The sequence below is a fragment of the Zingiber officinale genome, unplaced genomic scaffold (assembly GCF_018446385.1).
Source record: "Zingiber officinale cultivar Zhangliang unplaced genomic scaffold, Zo_v1.1 ctg69, whole genome shotgun sequence".
Taxonomy (NCBI): Eukaryota; Viridiplantae; Streptophyta; class Magnoliopsida; order Zingiberales; family Zingiberaceae; genus Zingiber; species Zingiber officinale.
The window spans coordinates 100,828-120,634 of NW_024589965.1; the positions used below are offsets into that span (position 1 = coordinate 100,828).

The following is a 19,807-nucleotide window of genomic DNA, read 5'->3' on the forward strand; positions in this document are numbered from 1 at the left end:
GCTTGGAGTTGCGCTACCTTCTCGCTTGGAGTTGCGCTATCTTCTCGCCTTGGTTCAGCCGGAGGTTCGTTAACTGGTTCCGGAGGATATCGCGCTTCGATAGTACCTTCGTGAAGCTCCAGGAATTTTTCCCAGAGATCTTTCGCGGAGTCGTAGCTTCCGATCCGATTTACCTCCTACGGCGGTAGAACGCTGAGTAGGTGGAACTCAGCCTTTCCGTTAGCGACAAAGTCTGCTTGCTCCTTTTTCGTCCAGGTATTTTCCTCCTTGTCTTTCGGAACTGCATAGCCATATTTCGTTATTAAAAGAATGTCAAATTTGGTTTTAAAAAATACCTCCATTTTGCGCTTCCATGTGGCGAAGTCTCCGTCGAACTTCGGGGGATGGATGTTTGCTCCGACCATCGTCTTGATCGTAGTACTTCAGTTGGTAGTTAGTCCTTCTGAGGCGATCAGACTCTGATACCACTTGTTGGTGCAGCGGAGACCGGCAAGAGGGGGGTGAATTGCTGTAAACAAAAATGAAACTACCCTCCTCGGATTTCAACTCAGAATAAATGTAGTAGTAAAATAATAAAGACAGAAAATAAAAACAGAAACAAAAATTTAACATGGTTACAACCAAGGAGGTTGTTAATCCAGGGCAGTGAAAAGCGCACTAAGAAAATTCTCCATCTCTGAAGGCGGAGAAACCTTTTACACTCTAATTGCTCAGAACTACTGCTAGGAATTGCTTACAGATTGATTGCTTAAGTTGTTGTTGAATTCCTAGCTCCAGGAGCCTTTTTATAGCTCCTGGAAAGTCTATCCTGAGGGTCCAAGGCGCCTCCAACAAGGTTCAAGGCGCCTCCAGCTCGGTCAGCGGATAAAACTTTATCCGCACGCAAACGGTCAAAACTGCCTCCAAGCTGGCAGCCTCATCTCCAGCTTGTTTTCTTCAGCTTCCGACGCTCCGTTCTTTTGGGTGATTGCGGCCAACCGGAATAGGGCTCACCCGAACCTAATTCCCGGCCTTCTCCTCGAGTAGCCTTCCGTCCCGGCTTAACGTCCCTCGAACGCTGCGCACGCTCTTCACACCCACCGGAGTACTCTTCCGCAGCTCTCTCGTCCTTCGGACGCACCGAGCCCGTCGGCTCCCTTCCCGTGCCGTCTTTCTCGCTAGCTGCGTCTTCCACTCGACTTCCTGTGTTTCTAAGCTCCTATACACTCAGACACAGGGATCAAACACAGCAGGACCTAACCAACTTGGTTAATCACATCAAAACTACCATGGGGTCCAACAAAGTCAACCCTGTTTACTTTAGTGGTCCGGGCGCTCGGAACCATTCCGGGCACCCGGATGATCCGAGCGCCCAGAATTGGGATTTGACCAGGATCACGTCAAACACGATCTGTTGCGAAGGGGATAAAAGTTTATCCCCTCCCAGGCGCCTGGATCCCTTCCAGGCGCCTCGACCATGGCTATACATACAACCTTGGTCCAGAAGCTTCATATCAACTCAAGAATTGTAATTTCAATACTTGTGTGCTTCCTTTAGAGTTTAGCTTAATTCTTTCTTTTTGTGCTTTCATTGCTATAAGAGGCTTCTTCGCCTGAAAGAGATATTCTAGTGCGTTCCACTCCTTGGATTAATAACCTCCCCAGTTGTAACCAAGTAAACATCTTGTGCCTCTTCTTTTCTGTTTTAATTTATTGCTTTTCTATTTTATGTAAGTGTTCTGTTGAAAGTTCAAGAAGGGTTTGTTTTTTGTTTGCAGGCTATTCAACCCCCCTTCTAGTCAGCCGCCGCGATCTAACATAAGCCTCTCCTCCTCTTTTTCTTTGATTCTTAGTTTTTCTTCCCTCTTTCTTCCTTATGGTGGAATCTCTTAGTCCTCCCTCGGTTATCCCCTGTCTCTGGTACACCTCCACTGTCTCTAAATTATGTTGGGGTTGCAAGGTTATAAACATAGTCCCACATTGAAAACACATGGGAAAGATTATGAGTTTATAAGAGAAAGATATCTCCATTGACATGAGGCCTTTTGGGTAAAGCCCAAGAGCAAAACCATGAGGGCTTAGGCCCAAAGTGGACAATATCATACCATTGTGGAGATATCTAAATTCTTTTCGATCCTAACAATTGGTATCAGAGCCCGGACTGCCAGAAGGTTTAACCGTCGACTATGCACAAGAGCTATAATCTGATTGAGCCATGTGGGTACAATATTGATCTCGAACAAAGAAAGTGGAGGCTCCTATGTTCAGATCAAGAGGACCAGACACCGGGCAGGAAGTCCTAGTTGTAGCTAGGCAAGGAAGTCCTAGTAGGTCGGGTGGACCGAGGGGCAGGAAGACCTGGTGGGTTTAGGATCGGACGTGGGAAGCCTGTGGTCCTTTGTTTGAGGGGGAGATTGTTGGGGTTGTAAAGTTATAAACATAGTCCCACATTGAAAACACATGGGAAAGATCATGGGTTTATAAGAGAAATATATCTCCATTGGCATGAGGCCTTTTGGGTAAAGCCCAAGAGTAAAACCATGAGGGCTTATGTCCAAAGTGGACAATATCATACTATTGTGGAGATATCTAAATTCTTTTCGATCCTAACAAATTTAACGGCGACGAAGTTGACCAAATTAAGCCCACCTATCGCTTTCCCTTTGATTATCAAATCGTCATCCCTTCTGCTTATGATCGTCCCACCTATCGCATGATAACTTTCTTCCTTTCTTTAAGGACCAATTTTATGCCAACCTCTGCTTTCCTGTTCACCTCCTTTTCTTGGAAGTTTCTAAATATTTCTACATTTCTTTGCACCAACTAGTGCCCAATTCTTTTAGGTTGTTGTGCAGGGTGATCATACTTTTCCGTCTGTATGGGATTCCCTTAGTACCTCGTGTGTTCCACTATTTCTATTACCCTAAGCTGTCCGAGTTAGGGACCTTTTGTTCCAAGCCAGAGTGGGCGCGCTCTACTTTGATAAAATGTCTTCCTCCAATAAACACTGGAGGGAGCGTTATTTCTTCGTCCATCTTCCCGACCGACTCGATCATCCGACCATCTGCAGATAGAATTGGCGAAATCTCCCTCGCTCGGCAGATACCACAGCAGACCAGACTACCTCCAGGCAACCTCAAGTCTCGCTGGTTAGAATAACACATACATTGGCTGCTGTTGGAGAAAGTTTTATGTGTTCGGGCTAAGCTCAATCCGTGCGCGGGTGGGTACCCATCCCCCTAGACATGTCTTTTTACTACCACTCATCTTTGAATCTAATTGATTTCTCTTTCTTTTTTGTAGCACAAATCATGTTGAGGGGCACGGCTGAACGGCAAGAGCAGACTCACTGACACGGAGATCAGTGCCAAGGGTATCGTCGAGTTAGAGAGTCAAGGCTTATTGCTGGTCGAGCATTACAATCCTTCCGACGAGGCAGGAGGAACCCCCGCGGTAGCTAGCGAGGTAAGAGGCAGTCGAGTGGTGGCGAGTGATGTCACGGCCATGACAGGCGAGCTGCCTCCCGAGCGACAATCCATGGCGCTGATTGCGGTGCCTTCGGAATTGACCACATCAGGCCAACCATTAATCCAACACTGCAAAAGGCATCGAGGGGAAGCTTCTTCCCACTTGACCACCTCTCGCCTGCATTGCAAACGGGGTGAAACCTCATCTTCCTCTATCCCGAAGAGGAGGATAGCTGCACCAACTCCTCCATCGTTCGATCAGATGCCTTCTTATTTGTGCTGTCGGTCGAGACAATATATGCACATACAGTTGCTTACATACCACCCTAGCCAGTCGGCCTCGCTGCCCAGGTATTCATGATCTGCTCCTCCTTGATGTCCAAGTCTAAGGGTCTGGCCACCTCAGAGCCATCAGATCTGAGCAGTCGTAGACATGTTATCCACCTGCCGACCAATGAGTGGCGTCACCTTGATGACGCCAAGTCGTGCTCTCTCGAGCACCAAATTAAGATCCAAGGGCCATTAGCGTAGGACTGGATAGATGCTAGGGCCCGAGCTGTGATTATTCCGCTCGGAGAGCTCGCGGACGACTTCACTTAGAAATTCATCGGGGTATATTTTTAACCATGTTTTTCCTTTCCATACCTCGATTGACGCTAATTAACTTTTCCATCCTGTAGTATTGGGTTGAGAGTCTGACCATATGCCAGAGACTGACATTTTTGGAGCACGAACTCCAACAGCTGCACGCTCAAGTCAAGTGATTAGAAACCTCCCAGGCCCGTATTGATCGACTACGGAAGTGGCCCGACTAAAGGAAGACCTGGATTGGAATTCCAAGCAACTATTGGGCTTTGAACGGGCGCTCACTATTGAGAAGAACAAAAATCATGAGCAGACCCTTCAACTTGACCGGTTGACCAAGCATGCCCACAACTTCGAGTCGAAAATAAACTCTGCCAATGCTAGGAAACTTCGAGCCATTGAGGATCTCGACATAAAAAAACAAGGAGGTTCAGATTTTGGCCCAGAATCTCAAAGAGGCAGAAGCGACTCTGTTAGCCTACCGAGATAGTCGAACTACGGAGCAAGCAGCGAGCACACTCCAACTTGATGAGAAAGATGTCGAGCTGACCGTCTTAAAGGCTGAATTAGAGGAGTCCAAGGCGCCTTTTCATAAGTTCCAAGAGGAGGAACCCGCCCGGTTGGAATCATTCAAAGTATGACTATCTCCGCTCTATCGCTTTCAATAACATGTTTACCAACCGAAATATCCGCCTTTTTAATTATAGCATCGATGAGACCCTCTAGCAACTTAAGTGTTGGTGCAATTTTTCCTGGGTCAAGGTTGACCAAATTGACTAAGATTGAGTTGGATCAAGCTTGGGTCTTGATGTTTGAGTTTTGATGTTTGACAATGTATGAAGATTGCAGGTGTAATTGTCCGTTTGAAGAGATTATTAGTGTAATTCTGCTCTGGTCAAGGGTTGACCATGTTGATGTAAAAAAGAGTCAAATAAGTCAAGGGTGATCAGGTGTTTGACTAGATTGTCGTAACTAGATGTTAAGCAAGGACAACTCCAATGGGAAGGTTGGTAAAAGAGGGAAATTCAAGTGGGTCAGAGTTGATCGGATACTTGGTGTGAAAAATCCTGGTGGGTGAAATCAGGCAGTTGTGAAAGTCCTAGTGAGTGAAGCTAGGTAGATGGAAAATCTTGGTGAGTGAAGTCATGTAAAAAGTCCTAGTAAGTGAAGCCAAGTGAAAAGTCCTAGTGAGTGAATCTAGGCAAAAGGGAAGCTCTAATGAGTGAAGCTAGGCAAAAGGAATGTCATGGTGAGTGAAGCCAAGCAGTGGAAATCCAGGTGGATCAAGGTTGACTGAACACCTGATGTTTGGAAGTTCAAGTGAGTCATGGAGGATCGGACACTTGGTACGAGATGATAAGTCTAAGTGTGTCAAGGTTGGACGAACACTTGGCATGAGGTGAAAAGTTCAAGTGGGTAGCAAGTCAACATGGACTAGATGTTAGATAATGAGAAGTTTCAACATGTCACAGTTGACTAGATGTTGGAAATGGAAACCCTAAGCTTGAGTGAAGCTAGTTAGGGTTGGTCAATCGATCAGGTGATCAATTGAACTAGAGCCCAATCAATCAATCCATTGATTGGGAAGGTCTTGTGAGCAAGGACAGTCCAATCAATCAGTTGATCAATCGTTAAGATCTGGTCGACCTCCACCGCCGCGGCAAGATGGATCATCTCCGTCCCTCGCGCTGAGATCCTATCGGGCGGCACCGCCGCCTCCCCGACCTGGTCACCCTAGTGGCGGAGGCAGATGAGGCCGTCGGAGCCGTGGGCGAAGGAGATGTAGTTGGGGTTGTGGAGGCGCACCGCGCACGAGCAGGTCGAGGGTGATGTTGACATCAACGCGCGGCGACAAGAGGGTGAAGTGCGGTGAGGCGCCGACAACGCGGACGGAAACGAGGGCCGCCGAGGGGTTACGGATCTTGAAGATGGTGAGAGCGAGGACTCGTCTGACGACCGCGAGGAAAATGAGGAGGAGAAGGCAGCATAGGAAGAGGAAATGCCGACAGCGGCGTTGGCGATGGGGCTTCGAGCCGCCGGAGGTTAGGAAGGGACGATGACGGCGAGCGCCGATTGCATTCAGTTTGTCTTTCGAGTTTCCGAAGCCGTGATTTGCATATTTATTAAATTCCATATACAAATGCTAAATTAAACTTAATTTAAAATATAAGCATTTTAAATTTCTGATTAATCAATCACATATTTGGCCCAAAATCGAAATTAAAAACGCAGCACCTGATGCAAAGAATTGAGTTCCTAATATGTTCACTTAGTTGACCCCGAATTCAACAGTAGTTGGCCCAAAATTCAGCTGAATGATTCCGCGCGCAGCCGTAGTAGGATTCAAGATCGGAGACGAACTTCTTACCGCTGCGCTAAACAAAATAAATACCCTCATAATTTATCTACTACACCATTATCAAATTCAATTTCATTTTATTCCAAATATACTCACTACATGATGGACGAAGTACGAACAAATGTACTTGCGTCAAAATAAGTAGAGCATTTGATCACAAGAAAATAAGTAAAAGCATTTAGCAACGAAGACTGTGATGTTAAGTTACTCCTAAAGTCATGCAACTTAATCATCCAATATAAATTATTGAAAATTCAAACTCGTAAAAAAAAAAAAAAAAGAAAGTGGCGTTTAGTTGTCAACTACTTCAATGAGGGTTGTCTCGTAGTCGCTTGGTGCCACGAAACCATGCAGATTCATGACGGTGGCAGCGACATTGGCAAGGCCACCATCAGGCACATCCTTGCGGTATCTGACACCAGCTGCAAGTCCAGGGCCCCCGATGGCAATCGGCACCTGCAAAATTTTCACATGATCAATTGAAATAAGGCATGGATTCATCTTGTTTTTTACGTTTAGCATTGTCATGCAGGAGCTGGAATAAGAACAGTTGTTTGACTCTCAACCAAAATGTACCCAACAAATGTACGACCCTTAACTGTGCACGTTTCCAACGCAGAAAGGAAATGTGATGAGGCAGGGAACGAGTTTCCCTCTGTATCTTAAAGAAATGGGGAGGAAACAGAAAAAAAGGAGAGCCATGAAATTCCCGTCCAAATCAGTGCAACTGATCACGCTTGATCCCCAATAAGATGCCATGAAATTCCAAATATACAGATGTAAAAATAACCATCATATTTAGATAAGTAATGATGTGGGTAATATTACTCATTAGCTTCAAGATCTGCCAGATAGGTAAGGCTATGCGGATGAACAATGTAAGCAATGATTATGGATTGCCCCGGAAGCAACTAAAAAGGTGACGCATGGTTGCACAAGCGAATCAACTGTTCTACCTCAACTCAATTGAAATCTATTGTCGTTTGCCCATAACTAAAATTGTGATTTAACTGTAGTATCTATTTGTTAATATGATCCTACTCTGACCAATAATTTTTTGTTTGTTTCATCCACTTTCTATTAAAATATACCTTATTGAACAAATTTTGGAAGTATTCCATCATTCTCTGACAAAACAATATTGATTGGCTTATAATCCAGGACAAAACTTATCATTTTCCAAGTTAATTTAGCAAAGACAGGTCTACTGACTTGTTAATATAGTGCGGCGCTATAGTAAAATATTAAACTCTGATAACAGTTCGGTAATTTCAAATGTACTTACAGGTTGAAGAGTATGAGAAGTGAGAATCTGAATGTTCCCAGATTTGTCAAGTTCTGGCTTGCCAGATTTGTTTCTCTTTACCATGTCTTCAGCATTTCCATGATCTGCTGTGACAACGTAAATGCCACCAACTTGCTCAATGGCATCTAAAATGATCTGTAAAAAGGGGCAATGCCATTTGTCATCCAATCAATCATTCCAATCACCAAAGGAAGAACTATAAAAATAAGCACCAGCATAAATTTTACTTTCAAACATGATTTGCAGAAAGAAGGCATGTTCTTTTCATTCAGAATCAGTTATTTCAATCACTCAAGTACTTGAACAACAAAGCAGCAACATAATATTTTATCTTCTAACTTGCCATCACCTGTATATTTGCCTCATCATCTAGAGTTATCCATACCATAAGATTGAAACAGTACAACCAATAAGTTATTCAAACAGATGGTTTATATATGTGGTATTGAAACTTAAAAATGAGCTATAATAAAAACAAAACTCAGGTGCTATCAAAAGAATTGAGCCCAAATTTAAGGCACAGCATACCCAAACCTGTCAATTAAAGAATTTGAGTATTCAAAAGGCAAGGGAATTTTTTGCCATCTAACAGGATGAATAAAGAAGCTATGGGACATAAAAGACAGTATACATTGTAAAGGAAAATTAACAACAAAAGTTCATATAATATATGCAGTAAAAGAAACACAGAAGGCAGTCCAATTATCCAATAGATCAATTACCTTAACTGCTTCATCAGCCGCTTTGCAAGCCACAACAGTTGCCTCTATGTCACCAGTGTGACCAACCATGTCTCCATTTGGTAAATTCACACGGATCTGCAGGAACATAGAGAATGTGTAAGAGAGTAAACAGAATTATTATTTGCTATTGAGAACATGTTTTACCTGGTCAAATTTGCGACTGAGGATAGCATCCCTTGCCTTCTCAGCAATTTCTAATGCCTTCATCTTGGGTTGAACATTAAATGTAATACCAGAGTCACTAGGAATCTCAACATACTCTTCCATGGATGGATTGAAGTATCCAGATCGATTTCCATTCCAGAAGAATGTGACATGACCAAATTTGACAGTTTCACTGTTGGACAGATATAAACAGGTTTCTTAAATATAGTAATAGATACAAAAGAGACAGAAAAATTAGTTAAAGCATACAGGATTTAACATAGGTAATATAACAAACACCAAATGTAAAAGCATGAGGATGCAATTGGAAGTGGCCTACAATTCTCTGGATCTGACCATTCTAGTTGGATAATCACACCACACTAGATCAACATATACAAGGCGACATTAATAGAACATGGCCTTTTGCACACCATTTGGGTGGTTTAGCCAAATTAATTCCAGTTAGAGTCAAGTTCAACGAAGGGGAGCTTTGGCACAATGGTAAAGTTGTTGCCATATGACCAAAAGGTCACGGGTTCGAATCCGGGAAACAGTCTCTTGCAAAAAGTAAGGTAAGGCTACGTACAATGGATCCTTCCCCGGGACCCGCATGACGGGAGCTTTGTGCACCAAGCTGCCTTTTTTTTAAGAGTCAAGTTCAACATTTGCGTTTATGTGAAGAAGAAAGAGAAAGAGCCATGAAAATTATTTGTATGCATTATTTGCTATTATTTGCATATATTCCACTATCTCTTGTCATGACCTTTGCCATGTAAAATGTTTCTAACGTGTTTTCTAGTAAAAATCCCCTTATTAATGTGCATGCAAAAACGAACTAGAGAAAAGAAAAAGCAAACTATAATTCAAGTAAATAAAGATAAGATTTTTTGATGATTACTAAAACTGCATAGTATTGATTACTTCTAAGCATGTGCAAAATTGAGATGCTATAGCACAATACCTGCAAGCAAAAGTACGGATACCATTGTGCACCAAATATTCACCAGATGTCCTCTCTATCTCTGGAGGAGAAACTAGGTAGTGGCTTGGGAGTTTCAATTCACCATCATATTGAAGCATTCCAGCATATCGAATCTTTGGGACACGAACACGATCAAACTTGTCAAAGTTTTCATATTCTAATGATTTAGCAATCATGACCATACGGTCTGCTCGAAAGTTGAATGTTACAACAGCATCACCATCAACTATTGGACCAACTGCCTTGCCATTCTCATCAACTATAACAAATGGCGGCAAATATTGATCATTAGTTTTGTGTTCCTGCCTTAGTGTTTTCACAGCTTCAAGAGCATTTCTAAATTTGTGAGGTGCTTCACCAAGAACCTGTGCATCCCAACCGCGTTTAACGACACCCCAGTCATTCTGCAAAAATATACCATCAATAGAAAACAATCAAGAAAGATGAAAACAATACCATCCTATAAAAAGTTGTCAAAATATGCAAAAGAAACCAACAGAAGTAACTGCAAAGAAAAGATGGTTCCCTGATTTCCATTCAACTCAATAGAAGCCCCAGTAAAATGAAAGTTAAATCCAAAAGAAACTAGAGTCAAATGTGCATTTCATGTCTAACCATGTATTTGAAAGACATTGAGGATTTTTGATGCACAATGAAGAAAAAAAAAAGAGAAGATTTTTCTGATTCTATATCTACTTATTGATTTCTTATTTTCAAAAATATAAAAATAATTGCATACCTCATACCGATCCATGGTTACATACATTCGACCACCACCAGATGCAATTTGTGCATCAATACCATTCTCTCGTAGATTAGCAAGATCCTTCTCCAATGTTTCAACAAACCCAACACTTGAACCATCCAAAACATCACGTCCGTCAGTGAGAATATGTACACGTATTCTCTTTGCACCATTCTCACTAGAGCCTTTCAAAAGCAACTGCAAGGATTCACAGCCACTAGAGCAATTTGGCCATATATAGCAGCAATCAAATGTGTAATAGATTGGTCATTGCATACCTGCAACTGATCAAGCCGAGAATGTACACCGCCATCACTCAGCAACCCGATGAGATGTAAGGTACCTTTATCGAAGCATTCTTTAATATATTTAAAGCCTTCTCCTTCATATATTTTCCCAGAAGCAAGGGCAAGATCCACCAACTTAGCACTGGTTTTCAAAAGAGAATTCTTGTCAAAATTTATAAGGCCTACTAGAAAGGCCTGAAGTGTTCTAGTATCCAATTGGACAGTAGGAAGGATACATTTATAGCTAAATTTAGCAAAGTTTCCAATCAAAATGTAGAAGAATATAATGAAAGTGACAACAGGCTGATAATCTGATAAGGGACAAAAACAAGTCATCAAATAAGAATATGGACTTAGATATTATACCCTTGCGCATAAATCCTTCCAGCTCCAAGTGCATTGTGTCCTACTTCACTGTTACCCATGTCATCCTCAGTTGGAAGCCCCACGGCAGTTCCATGAGCCCTTACCAGCCTCCATCTCTCTGGAGCACCCTTTTTAAAGAAACAAAGAAGGTTAAAAACCTTGTTGTCAAATGGCATCAAAGTACCAACCCAAAGGAACCCAAAAGTAAACAATGTTTTTTTTTTCTTGCATATCAAATAGAAACTAGGCATGATAAAATTTATGCAATTGAAATACGATAACGCCCCCACAACTATGAGCTTATTCTTATATTTTACACCAAAAACATTTGACTCTTTAATAGAAATAGAATCGCCAGATTATCAAGATTTTATACGTTTATTACCAGAATGGACTTTATATGCTGCATAGAACGGCCATGTCAAATTTCGTGTTTGAATCATAGCAATAATCTACGCAAAGAAGCCACCTTTATCTAATCTATGAATGAAAAAAATATCTATGAAACAGACGAATAAATTATCCTTCCAACGGAAAACATACCTTCTTAAGAGAGTCCATAGTCGGAGTTTGGGCGACATGAATGCAATTATACTGATCCGGATTCGCCTCACCCCAACCATCCAAGACAACGACGGCTATGGTCTTTCCCTTGGGAAGCTTGGGATGGTCCTCCAATTTCCACGAACTACCCATGCCGTCAAAACGCTTCAGATTTGCAAATCTGTAGAACACAAGGACACTCCTCTCCGTAAAAATCCCAAACAAATTAAACTAAACAACTAGTGGGTAAATTCTCCTTCTCATTAAGAAAAAACAGCAACTAGTAGAAAAGGTGGATCGTCAATCGATTCAATAGAACCTAATCCAGATCTGAAGGAAACCACCATAGTAGCTCAAATCAAATGAGTTAAATGGGAAAAAACAATACAGACAAGAAGAGGAACCAGAGAGAAATCGATGGGAAAACTACACAAAAACCCTGAAAAAAAAAAGTCTAGAAGAAACGAGAGATGAACAAGAACCTCGTGCGAATAGATCTCTTCCTTGCTGGGAACGCTGGAACCTTTCGGTTGCATTTATAGAGATCTCGTTCCCAGGGTTAGTATTCACGCCCCTATTTCGTCGAATCACGCTCCGGCATATTCCAGTCGCCCCCAGAATTTTACTATAGGAACAGAATGGGAAGCCGTGGATAAAGCGAAAATCAGGGTTGTAATAGCAAATTGCCAAATCATACGATCGGACGGTAATGAAACCCTACTTTCTATTAACCGAACGGTTCTTAATCTACGGCAGTCGTGCCGGATAAATGTACGGATAGATTTTGACGATGCTGAAAACAGACGATACCTGATGCGCCGCCCGCAAGAAGTTTCTAGAGGTGAAGGAGCCGATTACAGTCCGATTCGTTTTGCCATTAGTTACCCGTTGTTATACCCGCCTTGCGTAGATGCGGGACCCGCACATTCGTGCGATAAAAAAATAATTAATTGAATATTTTGTTTGTTTTGCTGGCGTGGTATTCACGCTTGTGGAGAGAGAAAAAAACCGGGCCGGTTCATGAAAATAATTTTTATCAAGTAATCATTTAATTATTCATGTTCCACTTTTCTAAAAATGAGTATAAAATTATTTATTATGGAAGTTCTTAAACTGTTAAATAATATACCTTCTTCCACTATCCACGTCATGCGACTGCATGAGCCACACAGTCAGCTTGCATCTCTAATATAAAATTATTTGAGCTCTGTAGAATTTAAAAAGATACATAAAAAAAATTTAAATCATTACAGAAGTAGTTTTTAGATTTGTAATCTGTTCTTTTTTTTATTGAAATTGATATAAATTCATACAAGTATATATTATAAATTGGACCATAAAAAAAATCATTTAAAATTATAATGTTAATATGATATATTGAAAGCATTAAAAAAATTTAGGGTTAATAACTTTAAGTCCCCTAAATTTTATAGCAAGTTATGTTTTGCTCCCCGCTATTTAAAAAGTTACACTCGACCCCCCTTTGACATGAAGTAAAAAAGGGAAAAAAATGATCAAAATAATTATAATCTAAATCAGACTTATAGAAGAAATTGAAAATAAAAATAAAAAAATCTCATAAAATGATTGAAAGTTTAACCTTAACCCAACCTAATTTATATATAAGTCTAAAATTTCACTTGTTCCTAAAAAAATATCCTCAGAAAATTCATATATGCACTAGTATAAACAACAAAAAAAATAATAATTCTAAATTCTAAATTAATGAATCAAAATTAAATGAAGATAGAATAAAATTTGTCATTAAAAATCAAAATGACGACTATTTATGATTTAGAAAAAAAATCACCCTTTTAATTTTTACTCAAAAGTAAATTTTCATTTCAAAACAACGCCCTCTTGAAACAAATTGTATTTTTAACTGTTTTGAAATGAAAATTTACTATTTGACAAAAATTAAAAGGATGATTTTTTTTTTCTAAATCGTCAAAGGGTCTTCATTTTAATTTTAAATGATAAATTTTGTTCCATCTTCATTTAATTTTGATTTATTAATTTAGAATTTTGACTTTTTTTATTTGATAAAATTATTTTTTGACTGATTATTCCTTTCAGAGTTGCTGTCTTTCTGTTGTTTATACTGGTGCATGTATGAATTTTGTGAGAATATTTTTCTAGGAATAAATAAAATTTTGGACCTATATATAAATCAGATTTGGTTAAGGTTAAACTTTCAATAGTCTTGTGGATTTTTTTTATTTTTATTTTTATTTTTGTTAGAAGTCTGATTTAAGTTAGGATTATTTTGATCATTTACGTTTTTTTTCCTTTTTACTTCATGTCAAAGGGGCTTGAGTATAGTTTTTTAAATAGAGGAGGGCAAAATATAACTTGCTATAAATTAGGGGACTTAAAGTTATTAACCCAAAAATTTATTTGGAACTCTAATTATTAAAGAGGTCATTAAATTGGTTTATATGTTAACTCACTGTTTAAGAAAACATTTAAGATTAAACAAGTGAGATTTGGTTAATTATTGGCGTATTTATGTTAAAACGAGGTAATTTATATACACACTCTCATTTTTTTTTGATTTTTCTAGCCGATTTATTAACTGATGATTAGAAGATATTAAAAACATCTAATCACCCAAACATCTGGTCGAGCGCGATCACGACTGCCATTGCGAGACACGAGTCGAAATCCGACTCGACCACGAGACGGAACACGTCACCGCCGAAGGCCACGCCGCCGGCGGCCTCCTTCCGCCGGACCTCCGCCACCGGACGCCGGCGCTCGTCGTAGACGCGGCAGCTCCGCCGCGCGTACGACCCCTCGACCTCGTACCGGCCGCCGCCGCTGTTGTGGCAGGGCGTCACGTGCGCCAGCGCCCTGCCGTGGCGGAGGCTCACCGGCCGCTTGACGGAGAAAACCGGGTCGACGGAGTCCTCCTCGCCCTTAAATATCAGCCACGTCTCTCCCAGGCTCAGCTTCTGCAATTTAGCAAAATAATTCAGCGAAAATTTATATAAAAATTAAATGAAAATGAACATATTTTTTTAATAAAATTATACCTTTCGACGGAGGGTGAGCACTGGGTTGCCACAACGATCCATGAGGACGAGGACACCGACGGCGGAGCCGTAGACGTCGACTCTAAACGTCAAATTGCCCTTCGAGTCGAAGACGGTGAACCCGCTGCAACCGAACAACAAAGACTTCCGCCAAACCGTCAGCGACGCCGCTCCGCCGACCTCCTTCCGGCCGACGGAGATCTCCGGCGTTTTTTCATCCTGAACGGCGGCCGTCGCGTTGGGATGGACCTTCGCCATGGAGACTGGAAAGGGAATTGGGAGAGGAGCAAGGAGCTGGAGCAGCAATATATAGAGTCGTTAGACCAAATAGCCCTTGCGGAATGAGTGTATTTACACGTTCAAAAGCTGAAGATTATGTGGAGATATCTGATATTAATTCAGTTTTGATTTCAAATTTATGATTTAAGATATTAATTTAATTGATTAAATTCAACCTGTTCATTAGTCGATTATCTCAAACCGTAATTTTATGATTGTGCCTCTCTTATAAGATGTTGTCATAATGAGATATGAAGTTTTAATCTCAATAAAGTCGAGGTAAATACCTTCCTTATGTGTTAGTCATTATTTCAAAGACTAATAACTGTCCATGATTTACCTCCTCTATATTGGTCCTGCACTGAGAGCGAACATATTCATTTTTTATCACAATAATTGAACCTCTCTCAATCTCCTCCTCTCACTCGATTTCTTCATGATTCTAAACCCTAACCTCTCATCTCCTCCTGTACTACGATTTCTTCATGATTCACATCTTTGGCACCTCGACTGCTTGGCTGAGAACTTATCATCTGAGATGCGAAGAAGGATAACTAGTCGCTAATTGCTGAAGATATTTGTGTCACGAGAACAATGGCAATCGTTTATTCATAAAGCGGTTAATTTGAAGATTCAGTGTTGGACCAGTTTTTCAAACCGACCGACCTTGTCTCGTTCAATCTACATCACGAGTCAAGTCGAGAGAATGAGTTTTGATTTTTGCTTTTACAACGTGCTTCGAATATGTGGCAAAATCTCCACCTTAACATGGTCAAACCAAAATTACGAGCCAACTTAAGACACAAATTAATCACATTAGTCACTTTCATTTCTAATCTAGGCCACCTATTTTCCCTTCAAAACTTGGACTAAGCATTCAATTATTTTCTCGGTAGGAACCCAAATTTTAAAAAAGATAGATTTATTTATTGTAAATATAAAAGCATGCGAGCTCGATCAGCATCCTTTGTCCTTGACAACATTATTACTAGCACTCGAGCAAGTGTATCCCATAAACAAACAAATGAATAAAAAGAATGTATGATATGCATGGTGTACATAGAAACCGCCAAAATTAAGGTACAAACACTTTTTTTTCATAGACAAAATCATTACCACCACATCATTTTGCACCAACACTAAAGAGTAGTTTATTTCATCTTAATTATCTCTCACTAAAGGTCTATTTTCTTAAGAAGCACTTTCGCATAATCAATTCCTTGAAACCTTAAAATAGGCAACACGTTTAGACATGTTAACCCCTCTTGACTCCCTAGATTAGCTACACAATTAGGAGCAATGAATTCTAATTATTCCAATCCCAACATAATTTACCATGCCTTTACGTTCTCTATCTCTACTTTTGCCAAAGTTCAGTGGATTGTCTTTAGCAAACTGCACTATATATTTTAAAATGAGTACTAGTATTGTATTATAAAAATATTTTAAACAGTGACATATATATATATATATATACAGGTTCAACAGGTCATCATCTGGGTAAAAGCAGCATCTATTACACAATTCTCCTCCTGTGAGATTGAAGAGTACTTTGCAAGTGTAGAACAACCGAAGATGTAGCATAATTGCTAAGTCTGGCTACATGCAGCAATAAAGACGTTTGAAGAACTTGAACAATAGACAGGAAGCAAAAGGATACAAATGTGGTTGCAAGGAATGGAGAATTAAAATGCCCTCGAATTATGCAGTTCAATTTTGAGAATCTTTCATCCCTTTTTCTTGCTCAGAAAAATGGTGCACCGGTAAGCGCTGAAAGATAAAGTGACCCATCAGTTCCAAAGTCAATGGTTAGCCAATCTAAAACGTCGACTAATCTGGAAGACAATCGCGAGTAGTGAATTCATAAAAATATGGTTGCCAAAAATTAGTCGGTCAACACCAAACACTAAGTGTACGATACCTCTGCCTTTTAGACATTGCCCATACTCGTAGGTTATCCTTCAAGCATGAAGATTGAATAGAAATTCAACTTCATTTAATCCGACATTTGATATTCGGGTTCCTTTGCTATGAAAGACTATTGAAGCTGAAACAGAATTGAAAAGACGGATAATACAAGTGAATCTTATGAAATGTAATTCTGATTAACTTCTTGAAATTTGATTGATTAGAGAGTGTTACGTTGTGACTCGGGTAACACTGAACAGACAACAAATGAGGTTGCATCACAAGCTGGGTAACATCTACTGGTTGATTGGTGCAGTATCCACATCATATCACACATGATGATGAAGTTCCCTATGGAGGGGATGTAAGCAATACTCCTAATAGTCCAAATGTAGCATGAAAATGTTACTTGGCAAGTGAAGTGATGACAAGAAATCGAACATCCCCAGCAATAAATGGATCTGACAAAGCGACAATCACCCAACTAGGCTGGAGCTGTCAGTGCTTCTCACGCTCACGCTCGCTGTCAGTGCTCCTATTCTTAGCGCCTTGACTAGGTATTTCTATGCTCTCACACCCTCTATAATAACTAGTAAAGTGAGGTAGGATAAATATAGATTCACTCTCTTTGATATCTCATCCTGTAGTTTTTGTCTGTCCTATATTTCTTTGCATCTTGTGACTATTATGTTGGATGAAGGGGGTTAACTGATCTAAGAATATCAGCCCATTTTTTCCTTAACTCCATACAAATCTCTACAAACAAGCAAAACTAAGAAACATGACATAAACCCAAATTGAAGTCCCAACGCTCACAGGCATTTGTAAGCAAGGCTTGATTTGGGCCACATAGAAGGAAAAATGCCAAGACAATATTTGTTGAATTTGAGGTCCAATTAAAACCACCCAAACCAACACCATTCACAAACATAGGATGAGTTGCACTTCGGAATAGCATAGAGGGGGAAAAACTCATATGGAAACTTGCAAATACATAAATATTATTTCAGATGAGACACAACTAACCTAAACAAGTTCAATGTAAGCCATAGGTGCATTGTCTCCACGCCTTGGTAGAGTTCTGATGATTCTCGTATAGCCTCCGTTCCTGTCTCCATATCTATCTGGGACCTCTGCAAACAATGCATGGACAATTTGCTTCTCATATATGAATCCCAATGCTTGTCTTCTCTTATGGAGAGAACCATCCTTTGCCAATGTTATCATCTTGTCTACAAACTTCCTCATTGCACTTGCCCTTGCTCTGGTAGTTTTTATCCTACCATGTTTTAGTAATTGTGTTGTAAGACCACGTAGAAGAGCTCGACGTTGATCTGGGGGTCTATTGAGTTTTGGAACACGTCTTCCATGTCTCATTGCGTAGAATTTGCTCCCAAAGTCAATATTGCCGAGCATATGTTCAAAGTTATCAACCCCTGTAAAATGCAGAGAAAAGATGACAAATAGAATAGTCCAGTAGTGACAACAGAGAATTAAAAGATAATTAATAATAAAATGCAGTAGAGAAAAGTAGAAAACATATAATATGTCGAGTTGTGCCGGTGTTGTGTACTGAAAAAAAGGAGAAACATTTAAGTGTTTAGTATAGAAGAAAACAATATGGCAACAGCATAAATTAGAAGGGGCAAATCTGAATAGTCTTCTCACGATAGTAGAACCAAAGGGAAGAAAGTAAAAGAATGCAGGAGAGGGAAAAAAGGAACAATAGTTGAAGAAGGAAAGCAACAATTGGGCTGAGAAAAATAAATCGAATAAACGAGAAAAAAATGGAATGAGAAGCTAGTGCAAGAGATGGAATACAAAAAAGGGAGGAGAGGAAAGATAAACTAAGATTGTACTCATCATGTCACGAACAGTGCTAATTGTTGCAAATTGCACCGCTGAACCTTCAAGAAGCAAACAATCTGCCTCCAAAGAATGAATGAAATCATTTTAAATACCAAAGAAACCAGCTTGTGAAGCATAAACAGTTGCTTTTATTAACAATTGTCAAGGCAGATTGCGTTCCTACAATTTGACGTGAGACTAGCTTCATTACACGCTAATACTTTAGGTAAAGACTTGGAGCTTGCAGTTGCACTCACAGCTCCTACAATTCCAAAGTCTCCACTTTGGCCTCTCTTTTAATCTCCTTTTGCAAATTCACATGTCTGAAAAATATGAATCTAAAGCTCTTGTTTTAATGCAGGAATTTTGGAAAAGGATCATAAAAATTTGTTACCTGGTTTTGTTTATTAAGTTCCATGTCTTCCAAAACAAGGAGTAAATTTTTGTAATTCAATGTAAACACCTAGTAGGGCCACAGTGGATCTCCAGTTGCAAAATAAGAGAAATTCTCTTCTTTCACAAAGGACGCTACCACGTGCAACCAAGAATCCTAGAAAAATGGATAAACCCTCATATTTTGCATTTTTAACAATGCCTTTTAGTATCAAATTCACAAATGACAATCCTTTTTGACGATCATGATACTAGAACCCTAAATGAGTATATGACTTACACCACAATCAGATAGATATCACCAACAATCACCATAATTCTAACTACTGCTGACCAAATTTAGTCAAACTGGTTAATTTACTTACCGAAAATTAAAGATATTGTCAACTACTAATATATATGGAACCGATAAGAGTAATTCTGCTTCAAATTTAAGAAAAAGAGAAAAAGGAAAGGGGAGAAGATATGAGCGATGAACTTTGAATGACTTCAAAATTAAGAGAAAGTGAGCATTTGCGATATTTACCCATGCCGACAGAGAGAAGAAGACTCATCGGAGCAAGGCCAGAAAAAGCCTGCAAGGGCACGGACCGAGCACGACCAGAACCCACTCGAGACGACGAAGGGAAGGACGAAGGAGGTGGGAAGCGAACCGAAGTAGGGCGAGGAGAGGGAGACGGGGGAAGAGCGGCGCGAAGAGTGGCCATACTCCACGGCGAGAGCGAAGAGGAAGCCATCGCCATTCAAGATGGAGAGCAGCGGTGAGGGGGAGGGATAAGCCCCAGAGAAAGAAATTGGACCGAGTGGATAATAAACGTCCTGCCTTTATCGCAGC

At 40.2% G+C, this 19,807-nt stretch overlaps 3 protein-coding genes across 5 annotated transcripts; all 3 read right to left on the bottom strand.

The window, feature by feature from the left end:
* Positions 1–6,447: 6,447 nt before the first annotated feature.
* Positions 6,448–12,147, bottom strand: LOC122037625 (2,3-bisphosphoglycerate-independent phosphoglycerate mutase-like). Its single transcript, XM_042597141.1, has 10 exons — positions 11,992–12,147; positions 11,510–11,690; positions 10,967–11,094; positions 10,592–10,742; positions 10,308–10,511; positions 9,548–9,972; positions 8,584–8,776; positions 8,419–8,514; positions 7,676–7,831; positions 6,448–6,846 (listed from the first exon to the last, which is right to left on the bottom strand). The coding sequence occupies exons 2-10, from the start codon at positions 11,660–11,662 to the stop codon at positions 6,682–6,684; spliced, it is 1,671 nt and encodes a 556-aa protein (XP_042453075.1). The 5' UTR covers positions 11,663–11,690; positions 11,992–12,147; the 3' UTR covers positions 6,448–6,681.
* Positions 12,148–13,983: 1,836 nt separating this feature from the next.
* On the bottom strand, positions 13,984–14,818 carry LOC122037628 (protein LURP-one-related 8-like). Its single transcript, XM_042597145.1, has 2 exons — positions 14,545–14,818; positions 13,984–14,463 (listed from the first exon to the last, which is right to left on the bottom strand). Exons 1-2 carry the CDS (start codon positions 14,800–14,802, stop codon positions 14,116–14,118), a joined length of 606 nt encoding a protein of 201 aa, XP_042453079.1. The 5' UTR covers positions 14,803–14,818; the 3' UTR covers positions 13,984–14,115.
* Positions 14,819–16,320: 1,502 nt separating this feature from the next.
* On the bottom strand, positions 16,321–19,771 carry LOC122037626 (50S ribosomal protein L17, chloroplastic). 3 transcript variants are annotated; one of them, XR_006127683.1, is made up of 4 exons: positions 19,499–19,771; positions 17,758–18,167; positions 16,745–16,870; positions 16,321–16,593 (listed from the first exon to the last, which is right to left on the bottom strand). XR_006127683.1 is itself a non-coding variant. In XM_042597143.1 (3 exons), exons 1-2 carry the CDS (start codon positions 19,713–19,715, stop codon positions 17,758–17,760), a joined length of 627 nt encoding a protein of 208 aa, XP_042453077.1. In that variant the 5' UTR covers positions 19,716–19,771; the 3' UTR covers positions 16,321–16,593. The 3 variants fall into 3 exon arrangements, 1 of the variants encoding a protein (XP_042453077.1); XR_006127682.1 differs by having other exon boundaries at positions 16,966–18,167; XM_042597143.1 differs by lacking the exon at positions 16,745–16,870.
* Between the last annotated feature and the right edge of the window lie 36 nt (positions 19,772–19,807).